General features: G+C 38.1%; 1 protein-coding gene across 3 annotated transcripts; it reads left to right on the top strand.

Moving 5' to 3' along the window:
- The first annotated feature begins 769 nt into the window (after positions 1–769).
- On the top strand, positions 770–27432 carry LOC119900335 (phosphatidylinositol 4,5-bisphosphate 3-kinase catalytic subunit alpha isoform-like). 3 transcript variants are annotated; one of them, XM_038715187.1, is made up of 26 exons: positions 770–1148; positions 1600–1672; positions 5289–5395; positions 5807–5975; positions 6491–6617; positions 6954–7163; positions 7652–7746; positions 7907–8062; positions 8773–9018; positions 9587–9672; positions 10212–10317; positions 12449–12601; positions 12756–12890; positions 15777–15901; positions 16296–16377; positions 16883–17047; positions 17382–17485; positions 17608–17779; positions 19001–19101; positions 19194–19315; positions 19499–19577; positions 19725–19895; positions 20106–20223; positions 20887–21038; positions 21584–21746; positions 21875–27432. In XM_038715187.1, exons 3-26 carry the CDS (start codon positions 5340–5342, stop codon positions 21980–21982), a joined length of 3201 nt encoding a protein of 1066 aa, XP_038571115.1. In that variant the 5' UTR covers positions 770–1148; positions 1600–1672; positions 5289–5339; the 3' UTR covers positions 21983–27432. The 3 variants fall into 3 exon arrangements, with proteins under 3 accessions (XP_038571115.1, XP_038571114.1, XP_038571113.1); XM_038715186.1 differs by having other exon boundaries at positions 771–1148; positions 1603–1672; positions 18995–19101; XM_038715185.1 differs by having other exon boundaries at positions 771–1148; positions 18995–19101.
- The last annotated feature ends 124 nt before the right edge of the window (positions 27433–27556 follow it).

Genomic DNA, 27556 nt, shown 5'->3' with positions numbered 1-27556 from the left:
TGTGGAATTGCACGGGGAAACAAGGAGGCCTATTATTAGCCTATTCTTATCAGCTATTGTTATTGTTTTATTATTTTTTTTGTCTTCCTGCTACACTATTTATAATGTTTTATTTTGTAATGTTACTAAGACCGTAACGTGCGGTTTGAATGAGCCAGAGAAAAAAGCCAGTAGCCTATATAGGTATTGCTTTTTTGTACACAAGCCTATATAGATATTAGATATTATTATTATTATTATTGTGATGTTTGTAGTTATCTTCTGCCCACGTGACATACATTACTGCGATATTGTTATATTTTATGTTCATAGGCTCCTCTAGGCTACCGAGTCTATGTTTGTAATAGGCATATATGGTTATGACTTAAATGTCATCAGTTAAGATAGCAGAATTTTATTGTTTCTTTTTTATTTCATTTAAACTGTTATATTTTTTTTATTTCCTTGCCTTTAAAAATGGCATTTGTGCTGCTGTAAAGTGTGACTTCATGAGATCAATAATGTCTTCTCATGAAAGTATAGGCTACTTTACAGAAGCAAGTAGGCATAGGGGTCACGCCCACAAACACTAAAACATAAATATCATTTTTTTTATGTAATTATTTGTGTACCGTGATGATGTTATCCTGTATTAACATTTGAATGAAAAAAAAAACTGTGGTTTTGTTGGTTGAACTTGTTATTTGGTACCACTAATATATCACCCACGGTTTCACTCTCTCTGCGTGTGTGTTTGTATGTTTTTAGAGGAAGGGAGGAGGGCCCCAGACAGACAGCGTGGCTGCATTGCCGCAGCAAGACAATCTGTCCAGTCTACCAGCAGCTCAGCTGCTTATAACATCCTCAGGGTGAGCCCTTCTGACTGGGCATTTTGGACACATTCTCTGTAATTGTGCACCTTGCAATCCACAAAACAAAAGGATTTATTGTCGGTGTGGATTAACTGGTACTGTCACGGATAGCTGGCTCATAGGCTGACAGACGTCAAGATAGCAGCCTGCTTTGCCCGGGCACCGGGAGACACCAACCGGCCGTAGGGAACTGGAGGGGTCGGCTAGCTGGAAGGCTGGCTAACTGGCATTAGCCGGCGAGAACCTTTCAGACCTGCATCCTCAAACCCTTTGCATCGTGGTCGCCAACTCAAAGGGGTAAGATAGTATGCTAACATAGCTATAGTTGTATCTTTCAGCAGACCTATGGCTTGTGTTTAATGCTGGCAACATTAACATATTTTCCAACAAGGAGTAGACAGGCTCAGCGTTAGCCGTTAGCTAATGAACAAGAGAGGTAGCTAACGTTAACCGTTAACCAAACTGGTAGAAATTAATCGAAAGATAAATATGTGTAAGACAGAGCAATCATGGTTATCATGTGGTTGCTAACAAATGATCTAGCCAGGTTAAGTCATCGTTAAATATAATGTTATGTACTTATACCGTTATGTTGTTTATGTTGTGTAGCTGTCATCTCTGAGCTGTCATTTCCAAACATCTAACATTAGCTAACCTGCTGCTAGCCAGTGTGAATCACGCGAACTGCTATAACAGATGTGATGTTGTTTGTGTTTTTAATTTCCTCTTCTCGCAACACATATCTCAGCAGCGTGAAGATGGAGTGAAAGATGAAGGGTGGAAGTGGCCCATCATCACAGTAAGGAGGGCTTCTCTCTGAGGTATGCTCCACAAATTCCTCTTGTTTCCATCTGAACCACAAGTCTTCTCTTGACTTTATCCAATGTTGTCCTCTTTCCTGTAACTCACAATTGAAATTGCAAAGCTAATGTAATAGACAAAATGAAACTGAAAATCAATCATGGTTTTCTTAAAACCACATTGTTGTTCAACTGGTCAAACCTTCTGTTAACCACAAACATATTACTATGTGGTATAGAAACTGATCATATGTTAGATCTTGTGCCACTGCTAGCCTATAGAACTAAGTACATTTGTGTTTCACTATTCAAAGCAAGCTTGAGTCTAGGCCAATGTTTCCCCACTCCCCACATCCTGTGTTGTGAGGAAGCTTCCTCTTTTGTCCTAAAGTGCTTAGCTGCATCCTGATCAGGGTCACAGATCGCAGAACTGCTCAATGGGTGGTTTGTTCTCACTCAGGGTTTACTGTTTTAGCTTGTTTTTGTACATACTCAATGCTAATATTTTTTTTTGTAAATGGAGTTTGCTGTTTATTCAGTGTCATGCATTTCTGTCCCTGTCACAACTCTAAACTTTAACTGACTGGACAATTTCCGATCAGTTGGAGGATTAATGTCATAATTTCAGAGGGTGCTGTAGGGTTTTTATAGGTGATTTTTTAAAATTTGATTTGTGATATGATGTGATGATATGATGATCAGTTTTACATTATAGTTTTCACTTTCATCACAAAAACATTAAAATGTTTTTAGTGTGATTTTTTGCGGGGTTGTGTGCCCTTTGTGGGATCCCCAGTTGCTCTTTACTTTGGAGTATTTTTTAAAGTTGATCAAAGACATATGCAAATTTATTTAAATTACTGAAACAAAATCTGGGTGGTGATTCAGAGGCTAAAGTGCTGTAAACAAAAAGATTTAAACCTACCACAATGTCATGGATATGCCCTGTAGTGTCCTCCCAGTTAATCAAACCCACAAAACATTTCAATGTCCGGTGCAGAGGGGCATCTTGCCAGGTACCTTAACCACTCTATCTGATGTGGGAGCCAGGGGCAATGTTGTTGAGCGTCTAGATTCCTGGTGGATAGAGCTGGGCAATCTGAAAGTAATATTGGTATTGTAAAATTAGGTGACATACCATGTGGGATTTTGATTATTATAGTGACAGATCTTAAATGTTGTTCTTTACTGGTCTGAGAGGCTGTATTACAGCGATACAATGACCTTAACTTATTTGAGTGCTCAAGCTCAGTGAAATGAACAAGGGCTTCTACCTGCTTGGCCACTACATTCTTATGCTATTTGCTAATGGGTTTTTTTCTCAAAGAAGATTAGATAAGATATTGTTCAAACACACAAATTGTTTCTTCGTTCGTTAGGTTAAAGTAGTGTGGTTTAATCAGTAGTCAATGATGCCTTCTTTTAAATATTGTAATATGTTATCTCCAGTATAGTTTCTCTTATTCTCATAATGTTGTAAGACAGACTTTGTCAAAGTTAGGAAACACCACAAAAGTACGTGACAGTTCAGTGCTGTTTTGAGGTGGCGTGGTACGTCTTCTAGATTATTAGTACTGTTTTTTTTGCTCAAAATATCTTGTTGTACTTAATATGTTAAACTAATTTAGTCTAGACAGCTAATATAATCCAGGCAGAGTAGCTTCCACAATTTCATAATGAATAATATAATATTTTAATAATATTTCTTCCCGTTCTGAGAATTGTTTATGGCTGTAAGTTGGCTGGAGGTTAAATTAAGGCATCATGTTGTAATTTTTTAAGAGCCCACATAAACACATTCTTTCCCATCACTGTGTCACAATCCACAGTTGAGTCACTGTGTTGTTTTTGTGTTTGGAAGTGTTGGACCTGAGCAGTCTGTCTAAAATAGTTGTGCTACTGAAATCCCTCAAGACTCTGTTGTTTTGAATACAGGTTTAACTCACATCCTTATAATAACTGGAAGATTACTATATGGTTATTGTTATTGGTATTTTATAATCTTATAGTTAGTATTGGTATGGGTGTGTTGTAGCATTGGGAATAGTTAGAATTTCTTTAAGTATGTTTTGCTACGACTTGATTACGTGTGAAAGTGGTATAAGAGACATATCGATTTTAGAGGTTGGCACTGGCAAGGCTTGTGATGAAGGTCTTTTCCTGGATTTGATTTTACTATAAGAGTATCATTTAGTCACTTGACCTTGCTGAATTCCCCAAAAGGTAGTGACTTATTTTGTGTTGAGCCAAGTACAGTTCAGCAGAAGAACCCATCTAACTTGGAGTGGGGAAGGGACTTTTTCAGATTGGATTTGATCTGAACAGAAAGATGGGTCAACATCAGATGGATAAACAGCTCATATGCATCTCCCTGTGTCTGTCAACCAGTCATACAGAAGCAGAGCGTTTCTCTCAGGATTGTGGCAGATGGTGGTGCTGAGTTATCACTAGTGGTATTTGGTAATGGTAAATGGTATTTCAGACTGAAGTTTCACTTGCTTATAAATTAACTAGAAATTCTCTAAATATGCAGATAGTACCGCAATGCTGTTGCCGGCACTGGGGCAGTTGATCGTTTCAGGCAATAGTACTTGACATCCAAATTAAGAAATTCAGGGCATAATATAGTTCACCTTGACATGAGATTGTTGCACTTGATGATTTGCAGAATGAGTTAAAATGTATTTTCTTTCATGAGATAACTGGGAAAGTTAATTGTTCAGTTAATTGTTCAATGTAACAGGAGTTTAACAATTCACAATTAACAATTATTCCCAGTTTAACAACACAGAGGTATAAAACTGCCTCTTACTGTACTGATTAGATGATTCACATTACTTTGACAAGTCGAGATGTCCTCCAGCACGGTTTTTAGTTTTGCACATGTAGAGACATACACACACATGTATGTATTTTTGACGACATGCATAATGGGTCTCTTAAAGTGGGTCTAAATTAATGAGTTAAATCTATGTACGGTTTCTCTATATAAAAACCTTCTGGACTGTAAGTGCAGACTGCTGGTATGATGCACTATGCCAGTTTTACACATGCCATGGATACTGTGCAGTCGGTCTCTGTACTTGTTTTGGTCTTGCTGCTGTGTGGTTGACTGAACATTCTTCTTTCTCAGTGAGCACAGCTGAGCCTAACCCACAGCGAGCAGGCAGGACTGTGGAGGACTTCACTGAGCAGTACTGGCTACTCTCTTCAATTGAAAGCCACTCATGTTGAGCCAAAAGTCACTAGATTTGTAGTTGTTTTTTGAAACGAAGTTGGCATACTGTATCTAGAAAACAGTTAAATTGGCAGAACAGTGGTTGCCTAATTAGGTCACAAAATTAATATTTTAAAAATAATTTAATTGAGTCACAAGGCACTTAAACAGTTGCTCAGTTGGCAACACTGTGAGGTGGTTTCATGTGAACCCACTGAGTCACGTTGAAAGTGCACATGTGCCTTTGAAACAATGTGTGTCAACAAAGTTACTATACAAACAGCATTCTGAGTCTGAACAGAAGCATCAAGTTAACTGTATTTAATAAACAAAATGTGCCTTTTACGTCAAGTATCACCACTGGGGCTCAACAGGGTTTGTGAGGGTGAGAACATGCTTGAAAGTGTTGTTATTTTTCAGGTTGTGCTCTGCAGCTTAACTGTGTGACTGAGCTGGGAGACATAGAGGAAGATGCCTCCCAGGCCGTCCTCAGGGGAACTATGGGGCATCCACCTAATGCCTCCAAGGTATAACACTCTGGATTCTGTTGTGGATATTAATGCATTTTGTGTTTTTTATTGTGAAGACATGTACTTGACAATTATTAGCCTGAACATGAACATGGATCGAACAGTCTGAGAGGCGAAATGTCTTCAAGCAACCTCAGTCAAGTCGAATTGCTCTTGATTTTAACCCACCTCTGAGCAGCCTGCTAATTTCATGTGATTGCAAATAAAAAAATCTCCAAAATTTGTGACGCCTCAAAATTCCTATGTATTCATTATATATTATTTAGTATTCAGTTATTATTTGTTATTTAGTTATTTAGTATATATATATTGTTTTATCAACCGTTCAACCCAAAGAGGGCATAGTAAAAGAAAAATACTATAAAGTTCGTCATCAACAACATATAATGATACTGAGTGTGACACCAGGATTCTGGTGGACTGCCTGCTGCCCAATGGGATGATTCTGACCCTGGAGTGTCTCCGTGAGGCCACACTCATCACCATCAAACATGAGCTGTTCAAAGAAGCCAGGAAATGTCCCCTCCATCACCTCTTACAGGAGGAGACATCCTACATCTTTGTCAGCGTTACACAGGTAAGAAGTCTCACTCTCAGTTTGATTGTCTGGTAGGCAAAAGTTTCCATCTAAATCAATATACATAATGGACATCCATTATTTAAAGTTTGATAGAATGACCCCAGCTGTTTATAAATGGAACAGCAATTTGTTTGGAGCTGCCAAAGCTGCTGTAGGTGATAGTAAAAACAAATACTATTGGTCTCTGCAACTTATCATATGCTGTACTTGAAATAAAGCCAATGTGTTCTTGCTCCCTGAAAATAATAAGAAACCCCTGCCTCACTTTTGTTGTGATTGGAAGGCTCACAAAAATAAGTAGTTCACATCTTGTTTGCCTATCTACAAAACCCATCTTAGTTTTAGAAGATGCCTCTGTGCTTAAAAACACACCATGCTTTTCTCTTTTCCAAAACATCCATTCTACACCTTCAGGAAGGCAGTCAGCACTTACAGCAAATCACCTTTTGCTTTCATGAAAAGAGAAAGTGGAATATTGAATACAGCCTGTTTTTTTTCATTCCTGCCTGCAGGAAGCGGAGCGGGAGGAGTTTTATGATGAGACCCGCAGGCTGTGTGACCTCCGACTCTTCCAGCCCTTCCTCAAGGTCATTGAACCAGTTGGCAACAGAGAGGAAAAGATTCTCAACAGAGAGATTGGTGAGAGGATCTTCGCCTGTGATAGCATTGATTCTGTTATAGCCGTGGTTTGTTTTTGTGTAATAAGAAAGTGAATTAATACATACAATACATTTCTTCCTCTCTGTTTAAGACAAGAGTTGTATTTAATTTGCTAAATGGGAAAGAGAAAAAAACAAAAAAATGTTTCTGTAAATCACCTGCTGTTTAAGCATGTTATTAGACTAAAGTTGTAAAGACAGTTATATTTGTTTTAAAATATTGCTTTAACTACAGTAGGAAAACATTATTTTCCTATCTATACACAGACCAATCTAGCCAAATTGTCTTAACAGGCTCTGCTTTGTATTCTGTCAGGTTTTGCCATTGGTATGCCTGTGTGTGAGTTTGACCTTGTGAAGGACTCGGAGGTTCAAGACTTCAGGAGAAACATCCTGAATGTTTGTAAAGACTCTGTGGAATTGAGAGATGCCAGCGGGCCCCACAGCAGAGCGCTGTATGTTTATCCACCCAATGTAGAATCCACACAGGAACTTCCCAAACACATCTATAGCAAACTGGACAAAGGTAGGCAACAGCTTCAGTTTATTTTATTTTTTTCATTGTCAAATCTAACCAGGATCACAAGAGTAAAATAAGAATCTTTGGAAATAGAAAATGTATCTTTTTCTTTTTCGATTGTCTGATCAAGCCTATGAATATTATTTTTGAGAAAATAAAACACAAAGAAAGACAACAGAATGCCAACATGGAGCAAGAGGTGAACATTTTATCCTCCCGTTAATACTTAATCACTACTAGGCAGCCTTTAAAACTACAGCAATGTAATAACTTTATTGCAGACACAGGTCCATATAACACATCATAAAGTACACAATACAAGGAAATACATAAATAAAAAAAATTAAAAATACATACATTAAAAAAAAAAAAATGAAGTGATTGCAGTGCTATTAGTGTGATGCTATTGTATTAAAATAATGCATGGAGAAGAAGCACAGTGAATGAACAAAGGTGTCATGTCAAACAGTTTTTCTGTCTGTCTCTTTTTGTAGGTCAGATTATTGTTGTGATTTGGGTGATTGTTTCTCCAAACAATGACAAACAAAAGTATACACTGAAGATCAACCACGACTGCGTGCCTGAACAGGTGGGGTTAATATGCAATGAAATGAAAAGACATTGAATCAGTCATAAGACACACTCTATTGCACCTTCATTTTAAAATTCAAATTGAGGAAATTGAAGTATGTCATCATAGGCCTTACTGTAGTCTAATGTAGTCTGTCTGCATGTATGCGGTCCTAAAGGTGATTGCAGAGGCCATTCGTAAGAAGACACGCAGCATGTTGCTTTCCCCAGAACAGCTAAAGATGTGTGTTCAGGAATATCAGGGTAAATATATCCTCAAAGTTTGTGGCTGTGATGAGTACCTGCTGGAAAAGCACCCCATCAGCCAGTATAAGGTAAGAGACATATGGGCAAAAATTGTTTTTGGGCATTTAATGAAAATAATTAAGACAGACCCTTTATATGTGGCATTAAAATTATTTTCTTCATAATTTAAGTGATTTATACCAAATATTTATTTAACAAAGCACAACTGTCAACATTGCTGGCTAATATGAATGAAGAGTTGGAAAGACTTAGTTTAATGGCTCAGAGAGAAAAATAGCAGGCATAGTAGGGTGGCTGTCTGCTTAGAAAAGAATCAAACTATTTTCTAAGATGGAAAAATGGTTTGCAAAATTGACCATGCATTTTTGCAACATTGCATACTTAATCTGTTAGTAAATACTTTGCCCTGAAGTTTCACTGGGGAAAATGAAATAGTATAACCGTTGCATAAAACTGCATATTTTTGTATAGGGAAATGGCATTTTATGATGAAACTAGAGATTTAAATATTTCAGCTAATCTGTTAGATCAGGCTCAGGGCCAATGCAGGACTTTTTATAAAACACTGGAACCATGTCTTCATGCAGAAATTCCACGTGAGCCAGAACAAATTAGAAGATGCACAAAGTGTCACTGTTTGCTCTACAGCAGTTGCTGGAAAATGACCAATTGGCATCACTGATTACACTTACGCATCGTGTAACCCTAGCAGCTCGGTGTGCTTTTGTTCTAACTGTCCTCCTCTGTGTCATTCCCTGTCTTGTCTCTCTTCCTCTAGTATATTCGTAGTTGCATCATGCTGGGCAGGATGCCTAACCTGATGCTAATGGCTAAGGACAGCCTATACACCCAGTTGCCTACAGATAACTTTGTTATGCCATCATACTCTCGACGCATCTCCACGGCAACACCCTATATGAATGGCGAGGCAGCTGCCAAGACACTGTGGACCATCAATGGGACCCTGCGAATACGAATCCTCTGTGCCACCTATGTTAATGTCAATATTCGTGACATAGACAAGGTGGGGACGCACAGTGCTTACAGGAATATATCGGTGTCTGTAATGATCATTCAAATTAAACAACAGATCTCTAACACTCTTTTTACATAGTTGGTAGGATATGACTAGAGTTGGCCAAAGTGAGAGGAATGTTCTTTTGGTAATACAATAAAATGTGAATGGTATTGTATTATTTGCAGATTCATTAATAAAAATGAAAACATATTAGATGTAATTAAGGCTTGTTTTTGAGCAGTAGACTGTTTTTTCAGTTGTGCACATTGTCCCATCTCCCAACCCCCTCACTTCCTGTGGAAACAAACACTCATTGTCCAGGTCCCATGTGAACACAGACCTTTACCAAGGGAAAGAAGTTCTGGTAGCTCATGTTTGTGCTCTGTCATGAATCATTTGTGTAAATGTAACCAGTCTTCCCAAACTGCCAGGCTGCATGCCACTGAAGTGTAATGACCATTTACCATGACAGCTGTTACACACACAATTAATTATATACTTCTAAGAAAACACATTTTTTAATTAATTTTTGTTTGTTTGTTTTTGTTGGATTTTGCTTCTTCTTCACTTATAGATATATGTGAGAACAGGCATTTACCATGGAGGTGAACAGATGTGTGACAATGTCAACACACAGAGAGTACCCTGCTCTAACCCCAGGTACTTGTCCATCCTTCATTATAATACCTTTGAATTCACTGCAGTTGCCCTTAAATGCAGGACCCTTTAATTATAATAATAAATTTACTTGTTAAGACCTTTTCTGTGAAAAGTTAAACCAGAAAGAATTTGATTAGATAAAATGCGATAAATCAATTATGGTACCCAGTAATGGCAATAACTACCACTTTAATTCACTTTCTCATTATTTCACTGATAGACAATTACTTTAGACAATTTCTACTGCTAATTTACTATTAGCATTCTAAGGCAGGAAGGTAAAATTATCAGTTTAGGGCTGGCTAGCAACACTAAACTGCTGTATTACATTACTGTTAAACCTAAGCCTTGGTCCGCTCTTACACCTCTGGAGAGGGAAAAAGAATACTGTCTAAACTATGTTTGCCTGGCCAGCTCTCTTTAGCTCTTCTTTTTGGTAGCTTGCCTTGTAGGCATACATTTGAGATTGTTTCTGGTTCTTTTTGTTGGCCCCAGTCTCACTGATGATCTCTATGTCTCTTAACATTCTTTACCTCCAGGTGGAATGAGTGGCTCACCTATGATATGTACATCCCAGACATACCCCGTGCTGCCAGACTCTGCCTCTCCATCTGCTCTGTCAAGGGCAGGAAAGGAGCCAAGGAGGTATGATAGAAAGCAGTGAAGGAAATGACTCCATAGTACAAATTCGATTGACAGGAAGTGGACATGCAAAAACAGGACGTGTTTTACTAGGCTACATGGATATCAACAGTCAGTTTTTTTTAAACTGGTAGTAATTATTATGGAAAAGTAAAATACCTTACCATGAGTTTTAACTTGTAGAAAATTATTTAATATAACAGTTGAATTTAACTGCATATTTTTGAAAAGTAAAATGGGATTTTACGATATAAAACAAGAGGGTACCAGAAACCAAATACAAAATCATGTCAGCCAAAGGAAGCTCATACCTAATCACTCAAATACTAATAGCAGTATGCTGTATTACAGGTACTTATATGGTATAGGTACTGTGTATGTGTATGTGTGAGCCTGTGTGTCTGTTAGCATGTGCCAGTATTGGTGACTGAACCTACCCCACTCTATGTGTCAGTCTGTCTTGAGTATAAGTGTCCAAGGTGAATGGGAGCTGTGGTATCATCTTTGGTTCTGTTTAATTACTAATCAATCATGGGCACTGTGGTGGCAGAAAACATCAACAGAAACACAATCAGCAGAAGGGACTTTTCCATTCATGATAGAATAGGTTTCACTTGTGCAAGCCACGTTGAGGATATGGGCTATTAGTTCTCTCAAACTCATTCTCTCACAAGTATTTGAACTTTGAAAACACGAAAACTCACATAATGCAAAATCAAAATTAGGGCACTAAATTTAGCAAATGGTATTTTATCTGATTTACAATAAAAAGAATGCCTGTCTGTACATTTTACTCTATGTTTAGAAACCATGTGGTGTGAAACTGTTGGGAGTGTGTCAGTGTTTTTGTGCATTTGGTCTGAGACTTGTAACAGACACCCACACAGATTGATATTTCTTCCATATCTTTGGTGGAAAAGCTGGAAGAGTGGAGAGGTGTGTGTATATATATATATATGTGTGTGTGTGTGTGTGAGAGAGAGAGAGTGTGGAGTGTATCAATGTATGCCAGACATGGATATTGTAACAGACTCCTGGGGTGAGTCCTGTCCCAACTGCGCGTGCCATTCTAGGTTGAGGTCAGGTTAGCGGATGCTCTTTCATGCCCTGCCTGAATTAAAGATAAACACTTCTCTACAGCAGCTTTTTGTTCCAGCACTTACTATAAATAGGTGCATTTTGACTGGCTGTCTGCATGTAACTCTGTCTGGCTCACCATGTTGCTCTTTGTCACCTGGTTCCATCGCTGCCCCTTAGTGAAGACTCACTTTGAAGATCAAGATGTTATCTTAAACATTTCCTTGGCCTTTGTGAAGGCTAGCATGGTAGCTTTGTTAGAAGGAGAACTGTAGTTTAAAGATTGTTTGATGACCTTTTATATCTAAAATATCTATATGTGAAACAGTTGTGCATATTTCCAAGACCTTATGGTTTTACTGTCCTTTGTGTCATAATCAATCAGGTTCTATTCAGAGTTTGATTGAATATTCCACCAGTATTATAGCAAAAAACAGGTTGTGCTGTCATATACAAGGCCAATATAGGGCATCAGAAGACAGGCAGTCACATTTCATAGCTTAGCCTTTCAGGATGAATGAGTGTAGGTGGGGCATTCTAGCTATTACTATAACTGGGCCTTTAAAATCAATCAAAATCAATAAGAAGTTGTTTAAATGTAACATCATTATAACCCATTAGTTGAAACTAAGTTCTGTTAGTGAATCAGCATGCCCAACCGGAAATACAGTTTAAATATGGAAGCACCACCTGAGAGTTTCATCAGAAGGAGTCGTACATTATCAGTGATTGGGACAGTTGCATCCCAACAGGTTTAAAGATATGAAATGTGTTTGGCTGGACTGAGCAGACCAAATATATATAAATGTTACCCTTTGGATTTAATGTCTTTAGTGACCATTGACTATTGTGTTGCATCCTGTTGTATTTGATATAGCTGTTTTCTGAATTAGTGCTTTTGATGTGTCCTTGGCATAAAAACATCAATGAAGTCACATGCTACAGAATAAGTTGATGTGAAAAACCTTAGTGATTAAAAATAATTGTGTTTTCCCATGAGCTTCTTACATCTTAACTATTTTTCTCTCTCTCTCCCTATTACACTCTCTCCCTTTAGGAGCACTGTCCACTGGCTTGGGGTAATATCAACTTGTTTGACTACACTCACACTCTGGTGGCCAACAAGATGGCTCTGAACCTCTGGCCTGTCCCTCATGGCCTTGAAGACCTCCTCAACCCCATAGGAGTCACTGGATCCAACCCTAATAAGGTATTAAAATTCAGCATCTTGTACCAGTAATAGGGCATAAGAAATTAACATGTTTCCATTTATGATGACATTAATTTCATTAAGAATTTGACAGTTTTGTGAGAGACAGTAATTCACACAATGTAATAATATTCTTTTAATCTCTGATGTCCAGGAAACCCCATGTCTGGAGCTGGAGTTTGACCACTTTAGTAGTCCTGTCAAATACCCAGATATGAATGCAATAGAGGATCATGCAAACTGGACCATCTCGAGGGAACTGGGGTTTAACTACAACCTCTCTGGACAGGTAACCTGTTTACCAGCCACTAACCAGTGGGCTGGGAAGGTAATGTTATAATAATTACACCCCTTAGTTGCATTATAAGGGACTCCAGAACCCTGTGTTTTCACTCAGGCTAACTGTTTTTATGTTTTGAAACTCAAACACAAGTAAGGAAATGTCTGTAAAGTAGAGGTATGCTTGCAGGTGAGACATTGCATAAGCATGAGTCTTGTGCCATTCAGAGGACATGGAGAAGCACACAGGAGTTTTTATTTATTTATTATTTGACAACTATTGTACTGGTGACAGATATGTGAGTGTCAAATCTCGCAATAAAGACAAATGCATTAGGAACCATAATAAAATGCATCTGGACCATATTCTCTCTGAAAAAGCAGATTCATTTAGCAAGTAATAGAGCTCAGATACACAAGTTTTAAATATAATGTGTACAGAGTTACTTAGAGAAGATGGGGTAATTTATTAATGAAGGTGTTTGAATTTCACCTTTTGTTAGTCTTCTCTTGTGGCGTGTGATATTATGACATTGATTTATGAGGCCCTAATGCAAGGTGTGTGAATGTATCCTTGATGAAGGTATCACATATAATGACACAATCTGCTTAATTAGTTGTGATGGTTGCGTGTAAATACTGTAAACAGATGTGTGTGTTTTGCAAGACACCACATGTAATTATAGTCAGGTGTTATTGAATTACTGAATTTCTATATATACATATATTTTTTGAGTATTTTAAGATGTATTTCTTCGAAAAAACAATATTCCCTTTAGAGTTATCTTTAAAAAACAAACAAACATTTTATAATACAAACACACGCCATATCTGTTTTATTATTCTTGTTTCTGTTATCTTATTATATTATTTGGTGTTTTTTCCATTTTATTTTTGTATTATTTTAATTGTCTGATTTCAACCATGTAAGGCAATGTAACTTTGTTTTGAAAAGCTGCTGTATAAATAAAGTTTATTATTACTATTAGATAGTGAAAGAATGGTCACATTAAACATTTTTGGCGGCAACAGTTATAACACACAGCAGTGCTTACTGGTTGGTTGCATGTATGGTTAGATGTCAATGACTGTTAGCTCTTTTCAGTTTATGTCTGACATTTTATTTATTAAAAACTTGGATAGGAGTAAATTTAGGTTAATAAGTGATTGATAAATGTGGTTAATTTTCAGGCCATCATTTAACCATAAAAACTCATTGTTGACTTATTCATGATGGTGTTGGTGATGTGGTCTTATCAGATTTCTAGATAATGTGTGGCGAGAGATCCGTCTTGAGAGGATGTGTATGGTGTGAGAAAATGTGTTAGGTTATTCATGATGTGGGTCAAATGTGAGGAGCACCCAACTCAATACGTGGTGTGGTGAGAATGTCATCCCGCTTGATTCTGACCAGAAAATGGTTTAATCTTGTCTCAAGCTCAATTAAAATATAAATTAACACCATATTTATACAGTCAGGTATCAGACTTGGTTATGTTAAGGAGGATGATGATTGTGCAGTAAACTTTTCTGATTTTCTGCTTTTGGCAAAGTGATGGGGAAGGGCAGTGAAGGGAGTTTCAATTCAGGATTTGAGAGCATTGTAAGGGTTGCCAGCTATGTTCCGGCTTGCAGTTTTAGGGTCTACTGGAAACATTTCATAAACAGAACATTTATTATTCTGCAGCTACATTTATAATAGTTATTTTGCTGACATTTTTGGTGTTTTACAAGTATAAATACAGGAGCCTGTTCCTTCTTTACCTCCCTGTCATTACTCAGTTTAAATGGCTAATCTCACTGCACACAGCTGCTGCCATTAACCTGTATTTTTGTTTATTTTGTCCAACTATGTTGTGATCATAAATAGTGATTTTGTCTGCATTCCAGCTGCTAATGACTCCTGGTCAACGTAATTTTAATAAGCCGTGACTGAATGTCAAAGTATGTCAGTGAGACAACTATCCTCACTTATCTCCCTTCTCTTTCTCTCACTAACTACAAAGACAAAACTGTTTTGCTGTTAAATGGGAAGATAAAGTCAGAAACAAAGAAACTGCATGATTAGGAATGAAGTTCAAGTCAATTACCAGTAAATACAGGCATTTGAATAAATTCTTAAGTGAATTTCACACTTGACGCGAGATGCTGCGGTAAAAACAGACCCGGACGATGATTTGAACACAGCTTGAACACAGCTTCTCTTTGTGCCAGCTGTAATCATGATTCTATACTCCAACATGTCCTGAGGTAGAAAAAATTAAATGTGAGAGAGTGCAGCAGGAGCACTGCTGCTGTGGTTATCTCCGTTCAGTATACCTTGTGCACTGATTTACAACAGTGGTCAGACTTTTGATCAGAACTATGGTGGACATGGTTGAATAAATACAATTTTAGTACACCAGTTGGAGTCTTGTAAATGTCAGTATTTACAGCAAATAGACATACATAGTGGCATGTTGTTACATGTCCATTAGATACTGAGCAATGCAAGAGAGCTGAACCATTCAGTGTTGTTTTATTTATAAAGGACAGCATAATGTGGTGGATTAAGTAATTCCTTTTATCTGTAACTTGAGTACTTTGAGAAACTTCTCAGTAATGGGTCTAAATAGATAACTGATAATGTTTCAAGCTATATTTGTTGCTCATAATGACTGCATGGCTGAAAGTCCAGAGAGCCTTTGTTAGATTTCTGGTATAAAGATACTGTGAAGAAAGGAAAAAACAATTGGAAGCTCTAACAATAAGTAAGTAAAGCTGCTGGTTAATGTATTTACTCACGATACAAATTTGCTGAATAAATGTGAGGAGGGATCAGGTAGTAACTTGAAAACATGACAGTCAGTAGGTTAGTTTTGATAGTGTTAGTAATTTTCTTTCTGTTGTGTTTCAGAGCAACCGTTCAGCCAGAGATCACGCCCTGACAGAGAGCGACACTGAGCAGCTGAGACAGCTGAGTAACAGAGACCCTCTTTCAGAAATCACTGAGCAGGAGAAAGACTTCCTCTGGAGACACAGGTAACTCCCAACCAACAAATATAACACTATACTACTTTACCATATAGCACTTAAAGTGTTTCTTTATGCAGAGCCATAGAATACATAGAATGACATAGATTTCACAGGTCAGTCTTGTATGTAACTGTAGGTAAATTTACTGCATATTACACGCAATCCAAGCCTATTCTTGTAGATTAAGACATTTTTCCTTAGGTTGTTTTTAAAAATTATTCTTAAACATATATGTTGTTTACAAAAGCCAAAATACATTTCTGGGAGTGACCATAACCAAATTCTTCTTGCTAAATACTTTTGAATACACGTGGTAACACAATTTTGTTTTCACTTTGTATGTAGATGTAGAGACTTAAAATGAGATGCAGCACACTGTAATTAGTTCATTCTTGTCCAGGCACTACTGCATGAACATCCCTGAGATCCTTCCCAAGATCCTTCTCGCTGTTAAATGGAACTCCCGAGATGAAGTAGCACAGGTAATGCAATTTCATACCTGCTTGTAATATAAATATCATTAATAATCTGTGTCTTATAAACAAGAAGGAGCTAAAGAAATATTTATGCATCTCAGCTGTACCACAAAGAATTTTTTAATGGATTTAGAAAAGAAAAAAAACAGTTTTTCTGGCTTGTAAGTACCAAATGCAAAGCATGTTTCAGTAAAGATTTATCTATCTATTTGAAGTTTGACCACTCATCTCAAGTTTTTAGGAATTTACTCAATTTTTGGATTTAAGTTTGAAAGTATACTTCTGTAAAAAAAATTGTTATGCACATACACTGTGTTTTGAAATCACACACAAACACACACACACACACACACACACACACACACACATACATACATACATACATACATACATATATATATATATATATATATATATATATATATATATATATATATATATATATATATATATATATATATATATAAAGAATAAGTATTAATTCGTCTTTCTTGGTTTGTATGTTTCCTAGATGTACTGTCTGTTAAAGGATTGGCCTTCTACCCGTCCTGAGCAGGCCATGGAGCTGTTGGACTGTAACTATCCAGATCCCATGGTCAGGCACTTTGCAGTACGCTGCCTTGACAAATACCTGACTGATGATAAACTATCCCAGTACCTCATTCAGCTTGTACAGGTAGGCCTAACTGAGAGTCATCACAATTGAATTCAAGGAGCTGTTTGATGAAAGGATAAAATACAGTACTATAACTCAAGTGGACTGTGGAGTGTCTTTCTCCAGCGTGTCATTGACAGCCAGTGTAATATCTTTTTGAAAGCAGCTTTTGTTTGGCCTGCTCTTGTGTGTTGAAGACTTTCTGGTCTCTGATGCCTTAGGTTGTATTTGGTGCTTGGTGTACAAAGACTCAAGGGTTGGGAGACAATCACAGAGTCTGAAATGACTAATCTGAATCTCCTCTCTGCATCTCCTCTTATTCTCTCCTTCCAATCTTACTTTCCTCTTGTTCTAGGTATTAAAATATGAGCAATATCTTGACAATCCCCTGGCCCGTTTCCTCCTCAAAAAGGCCCTGACCAATCAAAGGATAGGACATTTCTTCTTTTGGCATCTCAAGTGAGTCAACGTCCAGATTGATTTTTCCTCATGTTTATGTCTTTCTAGAAAGCTAGAAACTCATCTTGCCTCCCTGCTTCTCACTCGCTGTCTCCACCCTTCTCTTTGTGGCTTCCTCACAGATCAGAAATGCACAATAAAACAGTGAGCCAGAGGTTTGGGCTGCTTTTAGAGGCTTACTGCAGGGCTTGTGGCATGTACCTCAAACACCTGAGTCGACAGGTAGAGGCAATGGAGAAGCTCATAAACCTCACTGACATCCTTAAACAGGAGAAGAAGGATGAGACACAGAAGGTAAGGATGGCGGCAGCACACACACACATTTGATTTTAATGTTTAAGTTTAAAGTTTTTTATCTTTTAAATCTCAGAACGGAGGTATATAATATGTGGGACAAATTGTGTCTTTTTTTTGGACAATTCTGTTTATTCATTTTTCACAATCATATTTTAACTAACCTGACGTACCAGAACATATCAAATCACAACATAACGCAATACAAAATCCATACGAGTCCTCTCCCTCCCACATAGTGACCAATCCTCCACTCCCTCCCCCTGCCGAACTCTCAAGGAAAAGAAAAAAGGATCAAATATAGAATGAGATGTAAAAAAATCTCACCCAATTCCATGTAAGTCTTTTGAAGCAGTTGTGTGCTACCTCTGATGACGTAGGTTATGGGCAAATTGTGTCTTGATCATATAAACAAGTGCCGTATGTTTGTACATCTTCAGCATTCAAAGTTTGTAAAATTGCGGTCTGGGTGTGTTTGTTAGTGTGTGGCTGCACAGTTTCCTACACTGCAGCGCTCCGCAGACATCATGTGGGTTTATGTTCTGTTTGACTTCAAAACCCAGTGTCCTGCATGTTTGGTGATGGGACATGCTAAAATACACACAGGATTCACTTTGCTGTGTTGCTGACGCTTGTAAAAACAAGTACTGAAGTACAACAATGACACAGCACAAAATATGCATGCCCACATAACAGAACAGGATTTTATTTATTTATTTATTCACAAATTTTTATATAAATATTTTTATATAAATATTTGTGTAACATACACATCACTATTATGTTGCTTATCAGACGATTTGGTGTTTTTATCAGTCAAGCCAGATGTCATCAGTGGATTCTCCAGTTAAGTGACTCCACCCTAAATTTCTCAAAAGCTGAAACCATGCATACAATTTTAATTCTCAGCTATTATTATGTTCAAATAGACTATTAAACACCCAGATTTTTCTGGGGGATCTGTGTTGTGCTCCATTCTTAAAATAGCAAACATAAGAATGCCGGACCAGTTTGGTCATTATTCATTCAAATGTTTGTGACTTTGTTTAATTTATATTTTACCCTCAGAGTTGTGATACCACACAAATGCAGCCATTTTTAGAAATTTCTTTGTGGATGCGTGTGTGCGTGCGTTTTTGTGTGGGTGCATGCATACACATTTATGTGCATATACGCGTGTGTGTGTTGGTGTGATTGTGTGTGTGTCTTGTGGAGGTCCAGATGCGATTTCTTGTGGACCAGATGAAGAGACCGGACTACATGGATGCTCTGCAGAACTTCACCTCTCCTCTCAACCCTGCGCACCAACTGGGAAACCTGAGGTTAGAAGTGTGTGTGTTTGCAGTGGTGTGTATATGTATAAGTGAGGTTGTGAAAAAAAAAATACATTGTATATGAATTTATTTGTTCACAGGTTAGATGAATGCAGGATCATGTCATCAGCAAAGAGACCGTTGTGGCTGAACTGGGAGAACCCTGACATCATGTCCGAGCTTCTCTTTCAGAACAATGAGATAATCTTCAAAAATGGAGATGGTAACACACACACGCACACACACATACACAAATACACACATGGCCTATTAAACATAGCTTTTAACCCCTGTTGGCTACTGATCTCAGACTTTTCTGCCCTCTCAATACACCTGTAAGCTACAGCCTACTGTCCCAGGAGGCTGTTAAGTGTAACTGTCTTTACTGTGTGTGTTTGTGTTGTAGACTTGCGGCAGGATATGCTAACGTTGCAGATTATTAAAATCATGGAGAATATTTGGCAGAATCAGGGACTGGACCTGCGGTACTACTCTCTCTCCTTTTACCTCAATATATATTTATTTTTCTCGTTGTATCTTTCTGCTTCCATTTCTTAAATCCCTAACTCCTTCCTGCCTCAGTGCACAGGGCTAAGAAAGTCTAATCTAAGAAAACACTAATGTGTCTCCAGGATGCTTCCCTATGGCTGTCTGTCGTTAGGAGACTGTGTGGGTCTCATTGAGGTGGTTCGCAGCTCCCACACCATTATGCAGATTCAATGTAAAGGAGGCTTGAAAGGAGCCCTGCAGTTCAACTCAAACACTCTGCATCAGTGGCTCAAGGACAAGAACAAGGGCGAGATGTGAGTTCTTCTCTCCTGATATTATTTTTTATAGCATCTTTGCATCATTAGACAGTATAGAACAATGTTTGAAAGATTTGGTATTGTTTAGATTTACTTCTGCCTTCTGCCAGTTTCATGTATATGCTTTATTTGATTTTCTCATTTCTTTTTAAAATACAAAATGAATGGCATCAAAATCACTGTATGTGTGCGTGTGTGTTTGTGCAGGTATGACATGGCTGTGGATCTTTTTACGAGGTCCTGTGCTGGCTACTGTGTAGCTACATTCATCCTTGGGATAGGAGACAGGCACAACAGCAACATTATGGTCAAAGACGATGGACAGGTAACTTGTAAATGCACAGCACTCACTCAGTTTTGCTCAAGGATGAACAACTTACAATTTTCTGCTACATACATACACACTTTGGGAAATGATTGACACAGAGTTCAATCATCACACATAATGACTAACCTGCACAACGTTTCAATCCTAGTTGTATCTTCATAAGGTTAGAGGAAGATCTGACTGGACTGAAACGTTGCCCATTTAAATAAATGTGTGGTTTGCAGTCAGTGTGCAGACATTACACTTTTCATTGATGCTGATTTTCAATAGCCTTGCGCCTTACGTGTGATGTGTGTATCACTACACTTCTACATGCCTTACCATTTAAATGTTGCCCATATACCTCAAAAATCTAATTCTTGGGTATTGATAAATTTTGGACTTCTTCAGTTGTTATTACTACTGTAATATTCATAATTTGCTTGTTTTCTTTGTGTTTTACTATTGTTTCTTCATTCAAATTAATTAATTAATTAATTAGGGATTTCTTATTGTCCACTACATATTTGATAAAATGAATAAGGTTACGGCAATACTAAGCACACTGGATGACTATACTCATATATATAAAATAAGCTTGACTTTAGAGGAGGTTTACTTGTTAGAGAGACTTACTGAACTTTGACTTCCCGCTTACCTCTTTGTTCTGCTCTCTGTCAGTTGTTTCATATAGATTTTGGGCATTTCCTGGATCATAAGAAGAAGAAATTTGGCTACAAGAGAGAGCGAGTGCCCTTTGTACTGACACAAGACTTCCTCATCGTCATCAGCAAGGGTTCTCAGGAGTGCGCGAAGACCAAAGAGTTTGAGAGGTACTAAAGCATCTTACATCTTCTTTTCTCTCATCATTGTTTCTCTCTTCTTTTTTTTATATCTGCTACCTGCTTCTAGTATCAGTCAGTACAGAATTCATTTTTTACTTCAAGCAGCACATTGCATTTTCCTTCCCTTACTTCCCCCAGTTTTGTAACTTTCTACTCAATTTGCCCAACTGACTCAACCATGATAAACTCTGGGATAATTTTGCATCACTACTAAAAAAGAAACATAGCAACCTGCTAGCATCTGTCTGGGAAGCGGGTTTGGGGCCCGTTTCACCATATGCAACATGTAAGCTGCAATTTGAACATTAGATAATTTCCCCTTCCTTTAATTTTGACACTTGTCATATGTGAAATGGCTTGCTGTCACCATTTGCGGAAACCATCCCAGCCCTTTAAATCTTCTTCAGGTGCCATCAGGAACTGAGGTGCTTACCTGGCTTTGGGTGTGTGTCAGTGTACTTTCTGAGCCACTTAACAAATTGTATAAACTTTTTGTTGGTCCTTCTCACATTCCCTTTTCCATCTCCTTCCAGGTTCCAGGAGATGTGTTATAAAGCCTACCTGGCCATCCGGCAACATGCTAATCTCTTCATCAACCTGTTCTCCATGATGCTGGGCTCTGGCATGCCTGAGCTACAGTCATTTGATGACATTGCCTACATCAGGAAGACGCTGGCCCTGGAGAAAAGCGAACAGGTAATAAGGCTTTTCTCTGATATTAATTCTGGTCTGATATTTATTTGAGGTACCTCACATTTTGCTGTCTGAAACCTCTGCAAGATTATTACATCTACTTATGTATCTCTTTTTTCTGCTTTATGCAGGAGGCATTGGACTACTTTATGAAACAGATGAATGATGCTCACCATGGAGGATGGACCACCAAGATGGACTGGATATTCCACACAATTAGACAGCATGCATTAAACTGATCTCCTGCACACAAACATAAACCTCCACTCCCACCGTGGAGCTGACCTCTGTCAGCCAGCTGTTCAAGTCCAAACCACACAGCATTAGTCTTTCAAGGAATTTCAGAGACCATGCACAGCTCACTGATAATGGAAGTTTGCGGCTAGAATTTTTTTTTTACACCAGCACAATTTCTGTTTATTTAAACGAGGTTCCTGTTTTTCTGTATTTTTTTGCCATTATCATCTGACTTTTTGTGAAGCTCTCACAATACCTTATGCTTGATCTGCATCTCCAAGAGAGCGTCGTCTTCGTGTCCTGGTGAAGATGTGCCCTTCCTGGCCGATGCTTGTATCCGTGTCAGGAATAATCTGGGCAGCCAAGGAAATGGGACCCCTTCCCCTGCTGCTCCGCAAACACAATTTGGATAAAATGGTGCAAAGAAGATGTGTCTGCCAGTCTGTAAATGTAACCACAAAGTAAGTTCAACTTGCTGCCCTTTTGCTGTATTAGTGCTGTACTGTGTCTTCACCCCAGAAATGAGGTGCTTGGGAAACTTTTTTTAAAATCTTATTACTGCTGAGAAGATTGCAGGCACGAGGAACTGTCTAAATAATCTTACATAATATAAGTGTTACTCAAATTTGTTGTACAGTGCAGGATTACTGAAGTATTCTATGACTTCCACCATCTTTGTGTTGAAGTTGCCCTTCTGAGCTGATTTGGTCAGCTTTTAACCCTTTGTGAAGAAATTTAAAAGCTCAAAACTGCAGAAGAGTCTCCAGGTTGTTTTGCCAGCTCTACAGTCTCCCACAGCCTCAATGAAAAAGCACGCCGCCCTTGGGAACATTTGCTGGCGGTGCAGCTTTAGATTCTTGCATAAAATTCAGGGTGATGATGCCTCCATCAAAAAACAGCACTTAAAAATACCAGAATAATATACAGATTTATTATGACTTTTTACATTTATTTATGTATCTAGTTTCTTTTAGTTTCTACACAGGCAACACCCTAACTCTAATCTTTAGAAACACACCATTGTTTGTGTAAATATATTTTTTTGTGTTTATTTGCTTGCAACAGCTCTCACCTATTTTGCCTCCGTCACTTTTAAGTTAAACATCTCATTTGACCTCATCAGTCGTAGCCCAATTTGTTTTATTGTGGTTAGTTTGCAGCCCTACTTAGAATTTGAAAGTTTCAAGAGTCAAAGTGCCATTCTCACATTTAATGAATAATGGGACCTAATTTAAGCCTCTGGTTGTCTGTTTTGACGGCAAACACAGTTCCAGGGGAATGTCTCGTCTTCCTGTTGATAAAATGCCTTGGCGTCACAGCACAACACTGCACACTGCTCACTGCTAATCCCTACAAACTCTTTGTATTTGTATTTCTAACCATGTTAGGTTGATAGTGTTTTCAGGACAAAGTGCATTTTAAGTTGTGTTTATCACTGAGGCCATAACCATGGCAGTATTTGAGGCACGCTTTCTATTCCCGGGCAGTGTTAAAGCCATGCTCTACACTTTCTGGCTAGAAGCTTAGATTTTACAGATTTTCCCATCAGAAACATTTGAGCATGAAGCTTTTTCAACATTTTAAAGTCACAGTGAAATGACCATCACAGTGTCTTTAGAGAATCAAGTGAAACAGGGAGGGATTTGAATAAATCTTTCAAATTTGATTTGATTGCGTAAAAGTGGCCATGGCTTAATAAATACCAATCAGCAACCAAGTCCCCAAAACTGCAGTTCCTCAAATGGCCACTTGAAGCTGGCTCCAGAAGCAAGTCAATCCCATGGTCAATCCCCATAAACCCTCATGTTAAATTGCCAAACTTTACAGCAAACATTAACATGTTAAAACTTTTTTGTCTCTTAAGTGCGATTCTGGAGAAATCTAATATCACACACAAATCGTGGCTGCAATAGTGTCGTGGGGCTCAGTCCAAGCCACCTTTTTGACCATTTTTTGAATTGCCCAGAGTTAGGCGGAATCAGGCACTTCTAAGATGAGGAATGCCAGAGCCACCGCACTGAGCTTCAAAATGGCTTTTAAGAAAGTCTAAGACAAAAACAGAGCAATGCGGAGCTGTAAGAGGTCTATTGGTCTCCGTCCACACTGTTTTGTTGGGTCAGGAGGCAGAGGATTAGGGTACAGCTACGTTCTTTTGTTGAACAGTTTTGGCCATCTGATATCCAAACACACTATTCCACTATTACATCACTTTGGTAACTACTATGAGCCACTAGCTAATGCTTAGTATGGTTTTGACATGATGAGCAGGGTTAGGTAATTGTCACAATCACATTTTAATGGATCCATTTGTGGATACGCCTCGGAGTGGAGTCGTCCGAAATATTGGAATGTTTCACTGAAAGAGAAAGGGGATTTTTAATATAGAAATACTTGAAAATGCATTTTTGGTTCACTGTGTCTTTAAAATAGATTGCAGCCGGCTTGTCTCCTGAGATGGATTATTTTGGATTTTTCTCAAAAGTTGTTGTTAAAAAAAGGTGTTTTTAATCATAAACACAGAACCTGAGTGGCAGTAAACGGCTTTGTCAGTTCAATTGAGAGCCTCTCGTACGTCGTGCTTTGTTGAGGAGAGAATGTAGTATTTTATAAGAAAAGGTGCCTCAGAGCAGCCTTACGAGCCCCGACACTCTCACAATGTACCTAGAAAGACATTTGGATGTGTGCATAGCTAAATTATTATTGTAGTAGCCCTACAGTATGAAACTCAATCTGACAGTTCAACCGTTGATTGTATTGAAAAACCAAAGTTGTGGGTCTGTTCTGATGTGGCGCAAAGTGTTAGATGTCCTATTATTGCAGCATTAATGTGTAGAAGTTATTTAATTGCTAACATGGACCTTCTGTGCGCCCATCTTATTATGTTTATGCATCATTCATGTCTCCTTTCTAAAGGCAGATACAGTGCCACCACTAAACATACAGCAGTGAGCTCTTTTCTTGTTCACTATTCCTTCTTTTTCTTAATGCGCCAAACCAGGCATCACTGAGGCCTGTTAAAGTCAATGCTGGAACTGCATCATGCATTAAGGCATATCAGTTACAGACTTAAAAAAGAGAAAAGACACAGGTAGGAGTGTGCACTTACAAAATGTAGTTTTCAATGCCTTTATGTCCAAAAGGACTTTGTAAGAAGAAAGTTAGCTCAGTGTGCATGTGTGTCAAGCAGCATAACTCGTGTGTATGATGTACATTTTGAAGCAACATAAGCAGTATGTATGTACAGTTAAAGCTTCATGTTGTGTTGTTATCTTCAATATGCTTTCCCATGTATTCTCCAAACTGATAGTGTGGGCCCATATGCATTAATTGTCTTTCTGTACAGGTTACAGAGCTTCATTGGCAGGCCCCAATGAAAACGCACACGATGTATGTATGTACATGCCCATGTGTCTGTGTGTGATGACACTTGAACTGTTGAAGTGATGGTGTGTCTTTAAATTTTTTGTAAGCCTTTTTTCCCCCACCAACTGGCTGGTTTGTGCCAGAGAAGAAAAGCAAAAATGGAGGAACTAAAAGTTGTAAATGTTTTACTTGAAATGTCACAAATCAGAACCGCAGCTGTATTTTGTTGGTTTAAAGTTGTTATGGGGGCTGCGGTGTCTATTTAGTACTGAGTGAGTGAGTGAGTGCGTGCGTGAGTGCGAAGGTTGAAGAACTGCGCACAGCTGTTTGTGTGATAATGGTAGTAAATTTGTTAATGATGCTAAAGCCCTGAATTTTACAGTGGAGACACATTTACTTCTCGAATCAACGAAGGACTAAATTTGTGAGAACTAAGGTGAAGTATCTTACAGGATTTCAAACTAGGGTAGGCAGTTTATTTAAGAACCATTTTTTGTTATATTGGTTGAAATTTGATTGAAATGATTGGCTGACTTATCTGCCACCTACCTATCTGCCTACCAGCCTGTTTACCTACCTACCTAACTGTGCGCACTCTGCCCGTGCATTCACTGCACATGAAGGGACGGGGGGGGTTTGTTCGGTTGGATACATACCTACCCCAGCTTTAATAAGATTTAATAATCTTAGATAATCTTCAGCCTCTAAATCATAAGAATGACACAGAGCTCCTAATTGAGTCACATTTTGTCAGAGCATGTTTGTTTATCTGAAAGTCAACTTTGGCTCTGAATTGGTGCAGGAATTTTGCAGTAATTGTTGCACTAGTTTTTCCTCCCTGAAGTGGATGAAACTTTGATGGCTTTGATGGCACCCGTACTTTATCCCTTTTAACTGTCAAAAAGCTCAACAATGAAAACACAGGCCCAAATTTATAAAACTCCTTATCACAGGATCAGGTAAACTGATTTAGTTTGGTTGCTGCCTGCTTGTGCGTATCACATGGTGATATAATCGTTGTACCTGCTATTTTACTAAGTAAGATGAAGTTGATATTTATCTCATTTAAGCACCTCTTGTGTGCAGATAAATAAGTATAGTTTTTCTCTGAAGTTTAACAGAGAGAGCTGGGAAATCCCATTGGCATTGATCTGCTCTTCACTTTGCACCTGCTAATACAATCATGATCTGAGCTATGATGAGCGGAGGACATAATAACATGAACACCCAAAGTATATAATGCAATTCAATGCAATATCCATGCAGTAAATACTACTTTTGTGAAGATATAGTTTTCCGTTTTTGATGAGCATCAGACAACTCTTTATTCTTAGGTGTTTTCTGTTACTGTTGGACAGGTGTTCATGTTATTGTGTCCACCACCTGTATGAAAATGGGCCCTGATATTTAGTGAATACGGCTGTAGATCTTCTGTGTTTCTTTCTGTAAAGCAGTTGAAATAATTGTCAAACCCACAGTTAAGGACTGTCCTCGTGTTAACACAGGTTGTGTCTTTAGAAAGCCTTTGAATGTGCTTTAAACAGAACTAATTTTGAGGGTTTTAAACTTTTATAGTTGCAGAAAAACAACAGCATAGGATCGAAGAACAAATATGACTAATCAGTTCTTATTAATCATTCGTTACATTTTTCAGACTTATAAAATGGCCCAAGAGAAATATTGACTAAATGGTGTGTGGTTTTATGTTAAGTCCATTTGATTGTGTTACTAATATATTTCCAACATACCATGCTGTCAGAACCTTAACCTATACTATGAATGAATGTACAACGGGCCAATGTATTGTTTTTCACAGCCTACCTGCATGAGATGGGGTAAAGATGCATATTCTTCTTGCTACATTATTTGTTTGTTGTTTTTTTTTATTTAGTCTGCCAAGCAGCCATGCAGATGTTTATATATGAATGCCTTAAGTTTGCTCCATGTAGGGACAATTTCTAGGACAAGTTCATCCTCAGTAATCTGCATTTTTATTTATAAATGTATATTGTGTTTCATTTTGGCTCCCTGACTGACTGGTCATCTGAGTGTTCTGTGAAGATGTACAAATAAATTTGTTAAACATTCACCAGGCTGTGTTTGCTTTTGCACTATCCCCTCTTGGAATTACAGCCTATTTACAAAATCATACTGTACTGAATAATGTCATGTGTAATTGACCAAGTATTTTGTGAATTTTTTTTCCCACTGTG

Source organism: Micropterus salmoides, unplaced genomic scaffold (genome assembly GCF_014851395.1).
Source record: "Micropterus salmoides isolate LMB-PRFRI ecotype aquatic unplaced genomic scaffold, ASM1485139v1 Ms_hic_scaffold_13, whole genome shotgun sequence".
Classification (NCBI taxonomy): domain Eukaryota; kingdom Metazoa; phylum Chordata; class Actinopteri; order Centrarchiformes; family Centrarchidae; genus Micropterus; species Micropterus salmoides.
The sequence above is the reverse complement of the archived record's forward strand: the minus strand, read 5'-3'. Positions and strand labels throughout refer to the sequence as shown.

Coding starts and splice junctions, on each gene's coding strand:
- LOC119900335 (XM_038715186.1), top strand. CDS start 5,340: ATGCCTCCCAGGCCGTCCTCAGGGGAACTATGGGGCATCCACCTAATG. Junction 12,602..12,755: donor CTGGATCCAACCCTAATAAG/GTATTAAAATTC, acceptor TCTGATGTCCAG/GAAACCCCATGTCTGGAGCT. Junction 17,486..17,607: donor TTCTTCTTTTGGCATCTCAA/GTGAGTCAACGT, acceptor GCTTCCTCACAG/ATCAGAAATGCACAATAAAA.